This window comes from Octopus bimaculoides, chromosome 5, assembly GCF_001194135.2.
Source record: "Octopus bimaculoides isolate UCB-OBI-ISO-001 chromosome 5, ASM119413v2, whole genome shotgun sequence".
Taxonomy (NCBI): Eukaryota; Metazoa; Mollusca; class Cephalopoda; order Octopoda; family Octopodidae; genus Octopus; species Octopus bimaculoides.
In genome coordinates this window covers 33907622-33914292 of record NC_068985.1, presented here as the reverse complement: position 1 = coordinate 33914292, position 6671 = coordinate 33907622, and the positions used below count along the sequence as shown (strand labels likewise).

The 6671-nt window shown below is 32.3% G+C and overlaps 1 protein-coding gene across 1 annotated transcript; it reads right to left on the bottom strand.

Moving 5' to 3' along the window:
- Positions 1–490: 490 nt before the first annotated feature.
- Positions 491–6367, bottom strand: LOC106869171 (THAP domain-containing protein 5). Its single transcript, XM_014914791.2, has 2 exons — positions 5472–6367; positions 491–1260 (listed from the first exon to the last, which is right to left on the bottom strand). The coding sequence occupies exons 1-2, from the start codon at positions 5582–5584 to the stop codon at positions 885–887; spliced, it is 489 nt and encodes a 162-aa protein (XP_014770277.1). The 5' UTR covers positions 5585–6367; the 3' UTR covers positions 491–884.
- Between the last annotated feature and the right edge of the window lie 304 nt (positions 6368–6671).

Sequence of the window (6671 nt, the reverse complement as noted above, 5' to 3'; positions counted from 1 at the left end):
TAAACTACTGAAGATCAGACTGCATCGTTAGCTTGCTAGTCAACATTTAGTGTTTCCCTTTAACTCCATGTTAACTCTGATCAAATAAATCTATAATCAAAGGCATTTTAGTCTTATCATCCCACATTTTCCCCCTTTTTTATCTTCTTTTTTAATACAATAGGGAGTAATTTAAAGATTTGGGCGCTACTTCTAGCAAGTTGAACAAAAGAGTGAGGGTTTTATGTTACTCAGAAGAAGCAGCCAAATCTAACTGAAATTACATTCTACTGTCTTATGGTTATAAGTTACTATCATTAGCCCTTTTGTACTTTCTCTCAAGGAGGTTATGAGTAACTAATTTGTAGATAAGTGGCAAGTAGAAAATACTACCAAACTGGTGATGTGCTATAAGTTAATGGCTGAAATGTTTGTAGCAAAATCAGCCCTGAGATAGTCTACCAGAAAGTGATGAGTTCAGATTTAAAAATCAAGTAACATAACACTGAAATAAATGAAAATATGCTGTATTGCAAGTTTATCTGTTGTATATTAGCAATTAAAAAAAAAAGATGCCAAAATCATGATGATGATTGTGCATGTGAATTGTTAGTCTCTATATATTTTCAAAATGTATTTTATGATATATATATATATATATATATATATATAAATTACAAAGAAGCAGTAAAATAACCAGCCAGGAATATAATTAAAAAAAAAGAAATATATGAAATTAAAATTTTTGTCCTTTATGTTTTAAATCCCACTAAATTAAAGCTTTCTGGAAATGTATGTGGAATCTAGTTACAATAATTGAAAATTATTGTTGATAAAAGTGTTTTTTATTTTTGTTTTGTTTTTTAATCATTTAATATTTTAATATTTCCTATTTAGAAATTGGATTAACTATCTAAGTGTTCTGGATTAGGGTTATCTAATGCATCATCTTGTTTGTTGTTACTTGATATAGAGAGGTTTGTATCAAATGATGAAAGAACAGCGTCTGAATTTGCATCTTGCAAAGCAACTTGGGCCAGAACAACTAATGGGTTCACATGGGGTGATGTCTTCTCTTCTTGGTGCTTCTTACGTTTGCTGTGGTCAAAGTGTCTGTGGTTCTTGTTACTACTATTTGGTTTACGTCGACGTTTCTCTGGACTTGGAGATTCTAGGAAGTTGTTTATGTTCCAGGCAAATCTCAAAGGTCCTGCATTCTTACCAACAGGAAAATGCCAACTACAAACACGACTATTTGTGGTTGGAATAAAGTTTTGTCGTCTGAAATATCCAAATAAAATAAAGCATTTAATTTTTTTTTTATATTTTACTAAGTAATATAAAAATGGCAATATATTTTGAAAAAAAAAATCCATTAAACAAGATGCATAGAGATTTATTTCAAACACTTAGTTCCACAAATGCAAATAAAATAGGTTTATATGTATGTTACATACAGATCAGTTGAAGAGACTAAACAGAATTAAGCAATGCATTTAATTCCAAATGTTTCACTTCACTTAGCAATTGAGTCTCTATCCAATGAACGTGGAGGCGCAATGGCTCAGTGGTTAGGGCAGCGGACTCGCGGTCATAGGATCATGGTTTCGATTCCCATACCGGGCGTTGTGAGTGTTTATTGAGCGAAAACACCCAAAAGCTCCACGAGGCTCCGGCAGGGGATGGTGGTGAACCCTGCTGTACTCTTTCACCACAACTTTCTCTCAGTCTTACTTCCTGTTTCTGTTGTGCCTGTAATTCAAAGGGTCAACCTTGTCACACTGTGTCACGCTGAATATCCTCGAGCAGGCTGTTCCGTTGATCGGATCAACTGGAACCCTCGATGTCGTAAGCGACGGAGTGCCAACAACATCCAGTGAACAGTTATCACCTATTTAGTCAACACCATGAAACAAGAGCTGAGCATAAACCCTTAAGTATACTTTGGCTTATTAAAAAAAATTTATATTTTTACATTATTTTGAAAGCACAATTTTTTAGAAAATTGGAACTAGTTGTGATGAATGTTTGGTTCACATTTACTGTATGTTATCAATGTACATTTAAAAGAAACATTTTTTGAATATTTAACCAAGCAGGCTTTGAGCTAAATACCATGAACTACAGAACTCAATTATGTAAAGTAAACAAATTAACCAGCTTTCATGTTTTCTACTTTTTAAGTATAAAGCTTCATTATAGTTTAATTACTGTAAATAGAAACTAATTGCTTACAACTAGCTTCATGCTTCCCACTTTGCAAGATCTCAAAGTTTCGTTATGTTTCAATTACTGAAAATGGAAACTGCTTGCATACTATCTTCCAACTCATTTCTTTCTTTTTTTTTTCTTACTTTCTATAATTAATCAATGCATTACTATATTTCAGTAAATGTTCACATATGTATTAATAAGGACACATATAAAGACATTCATTAGATGAATAGATATTTGTTCAACATGATTATTGCAAAAATATGGTTTCTTCAGTTTCAAGCAAACTTAAGGGAATTTATTATTTTGCATATTTGGCAAGAGATTTTATCAATGAATATCTGTTGAAACTAAGGAAATTGCATTGTTTTAGTTAATTTAGTCATTTAAAACACATGGATTCTTATATTCATTATTTTAAATTATATTTTTACATTATTATACAGTAATTAAGTATCAAAATCTTTCATTGTACATTTACAATATAGCCACTAATACTCTGTGAAATAGAGTATTTGTAACTAGATGGTACATGTATGATGAAAGAGTTTGACACTAGCTTATTTTAATAAATATGGTTTGGTTAGTTGGAAGGAGCTACATAGATGACCATCAAAATTCTTCCTACACTTAGCAGGGGGAAAATTCCAGATGGTTGACACTCTGAGTTGGAAGGTTTAACCAGTCATCATTAGTGCAGGTCTTAAATAGACATAATAGGGGTGATTATGGAGGAAAGATGAATGGAGATGGTATGTAACTAATTAGTTAAGCAAAAGAAAGGAGACAGTATGTCTATGTGCCAGAGGTTGAAGTGCATTTTTGAGCAAATATTTGTCAATCAGGTCTTATTTTGAATGTGTTCTCGAATGTTTATATGAGTAGGAGAAATACCATCTCATCATGGGCCTCACTTGAACCTTGTTGAGAGTCAGCAACTGATTAGAGCTGAAATATTTTCTCATTTTGAAGAGAAAGGTTAGTATCTGGAATTTTTACAGGTTTGTATGTTGGATTGCCAGGAATATCCAGCAGAGATGGTAAGGCCAAGAAATTATGGGTTTTGTTTCGTCCAAGAGCAACGAGGGTGAAGAATATTGCTTTTTGATATAAACGATGATTTTGTCTGTCTTTCAATAGAAAGAGACATGATCCTTTTTTACATCTTTATTGGAAAATACTGGAAGCAATACAAGCTTGGTGTGAATAAGTGAAAAAGATTAAAAAGCATTAAAGAAGAGTAGTTATTTAGGAATTGTTAGAGATTACAATAAGCAAGTTGTTAATGTACAGAATAATAGAAAAATATTAGTTTAAAAGTGAATCTATGTGCTTTTAAATGGACAAAATTATGGCACAAAGAATATTCATTATTAATTAAAAATAATCTCATTTTGAGGCTCTATGTCAAGTGTAGTTTGCAAGCCACTGAGAGTTCTTTGATATTTAATGTGTAGTTCGAGGAAATAGAATATTGGTTAAACTTTTCATACTCAAAGGCTAGGACAGGAATAAATATTATTGTGTGCAACTAAAATTTATAAGAAAATGTTACGTAACAATAAAATGTATCTCTTTCGTCCAGCTTACTTTATCGCATGTAAGTAAATTCAGTGAGCACTCTTGTAAGATCTCCAATCGTTTATTGTGGATTATATGAGGATATCTGGAATGTCATGAAGAAAATTCGGAAATGCTATGGTCTGTTGCTGTTAACTGTTAACCTTAAGTACTGACGGACTAACATGAATATCTGCGTGGAGATCGGATTCACAATTATCCTTGCACTCAGAGACGAGTCCGGTTTTCCAATGAATTAAGATAAGCGAAATAGGCCCCTCATTTTCTCTGATTAAATGAACAAACGTAGAAATTAACCATAAATTCAACAAGTGAGAGTAAATACCACCATTCAGCTTTAAAGACGTGTGTGTATGGGCGCCTGTTTAGTTAATACGTGAGTGTGTGTGTGTGTATTTGTCAAAAATGAAAAGAATTTTTGCAATTCTATATATCTAAACAGTGATGGGAGAATGCAGAACCGAAAAAGCGTTATTTTCATCCTATTGTACTCTGACTTTCATTCCCACCAGATCGATAAAGAGGATACCAGCAATATGCTGGGATTTGTGTAATTATTATTCTCTAATCTTTACAAAAACTCGGCCTTGTGTTTAGTTAAAAGATGTCAATATTATGTAATAAAAATACTGATTTCAAATTTTGACACAAGGCCAGCAAATTTGGGGAGTGGGTAAGATTACATCAATCCTAGTATTCAACTGGTGCTTATTTTATCGACCTCGAAAGGATGAAAGGGAAAAGTCGACCCCGGCGGAATTTGAACTCAAAACGTGAAGGCAGACGATAAAATAATAAAGTATTGAATAATTTACTAATTGAATTTGTCGTTGGGTAATGTAATATATATATATAAATTCCAATTAATATATATGAAGCTGCTAAAATAAAATGAAAGTAAGAGTAAATGAAATGTTAGCAAATTAGGGTTTGCCTAATCAGTTCTAAGTAAGCAGTGGGTAAAGATATGATACTATTTTATCCAGAAACATGTCTAATATTACTTTATAAAGTTTTTAACTATAAAATTGTCAAGATTTTAAGGTAGGATATTTCCAATCGAATAGGCGCCATCTTGCTTGAGAAAGAAATATTAATTCCTCCCAGATATGAAAATAAAGATTAGAATTTAAAATAAAAAAGGAAATTTGAAAAACGCTAAAAGCTACTAACATCTTGGACGTTGAAAACGTTCAATACAAACATCGAGACAACGCCATTTGAAAGAAATTTAAGTTGTCGACTGCACGGTGAAAATGTAAACAGAAATAATTTCCAATCGCATAACATGCTACCACTGACAGTATTGAAAGACAGAGAAAAAGAAAAGAAATGAAACCATCCATTACACACTAGAGCTTAAAATTGAGAAAAAGTAGCTTGGAAGTATTGACTCGTTCGTACATTTACCAAATCAGTACATCAGGATGTTCCAAAATTAATTATGCTTTCAATTTTTATCAGGTCTATAATGGAATCAGTTATCTTCAGATTCAACAACCTCATTCGGAAACACAGTCCCGTTATAATAAAAACAGTTAATCCAAGACGCATCAGATGCGTTATGCACTTCTAAACATGTCAATTAGCGCAATATTTACATATGTTTCAGTATCTACTACTGTTTTCTACCGATTAATGGATGGACCCAAGCGTTCGACTGTGGGCGTTGGAAGTTGACGGAATTTGACACTTACTTGATAGCTTTTAACCATTTGTTTTTGTCCATTTCTGCTGTCGGGAATCGATAGAAAGATAAATCACAGTTTTCACTCCTGTTGTTACATTGTGGAACGCAACATTGAGGCATGTTGCTCTATTTTGGTTTCAAAATCTCGATTTTAATAAACTGTATAAATGGACCCGGAAATACCGGCAACTTCCTAAAAAGTATCGCTCCAATTTTTTATCCGCATGTCATTTTTTTTCATACAGTAATATATCAATATTTTTAAACTGCTATTATTATAATATTTTTATGCATCTTCTTGCAAAAGAAAATTCCGAAAATTTTTTTATTGAATTAAGAGATATATAATAATAAAAACAATAAACGTAAGTTGAACTGAAATTAAAATTAACCAAAACTTAGATCAACAAGTTACCACTTGACTCCTTAACCGACCATCACAGTCAACAACATAAACAAACCATTCACCGAAGACAAAATGCTAACACATTCACAAAATTCTCAACACACATACAATATGAAGTAAAAGGAAGAAAACTGATATACATACAATCAGTAGGTATTACATTTGCCAGGCAGAAAGAAACAACAAAGTATACAAAAGATACGTTGGATCTATAAAGGACTATGCTAGTTTTGCTTGGAGCTCCAATCTGCCTACAATAAACACCAAATAACATTCCACAGATTACCAACACTAAGTAATAAAAACGGGGACTCCCCGACCCCTCTAAAATGCGGAATTCTGGTTTAAGCACCCCATATAACTCCTCGTAACTTTTTTATTTTTTGAAATTTTCAGGAAATCTTTTGCGAATTTGTTCTACACATGGGAATTCATACAATTATGAAAAACAATGTTTAATAAAGAAAATATTTAACCCCTTCCCCCTCATAAATCCTAAAACTTCCATTCTTTTTCGAATTTTTTAAAAATATCATTAAATGTGTATGTGGAGAAAAATATTGAAAAACATCAATACATGTGAGAGTGATAAAGAAACGACGAAGGTATCAGGTGGTTGTGAAATGCACTAAAAAACACAGCCAAATCGCCCTTAAATCATACATTTTTTTTTTTTTTGCATAATCATATGAATTCCCATGTGTAGTTTTCTAAAAATACAAAAATTATGAGGGGTTATATGGGATGCTTACACCAGATTTCCACAAAAATACACCTGGGCATGCTTGGGGTACAGTTTGT

Bases quoted from the DNA above. Each gene is read 5' to 3' on its own strand.
- LOC106869171 (XM_014914791.2), bottom strand. From the start codon at position 5,584: ATGCCTCAATGTTGCGTTCCACAATGTAACAACAGGAGTGAAAACTGT. The intron at 1,261-5,471 runs GTAAGTGTCAAA...TGGATATTTCAG, and splicing joins AAATGGTTAAAAGCTATCAA to ACGACAAAACTTTATTCCAA.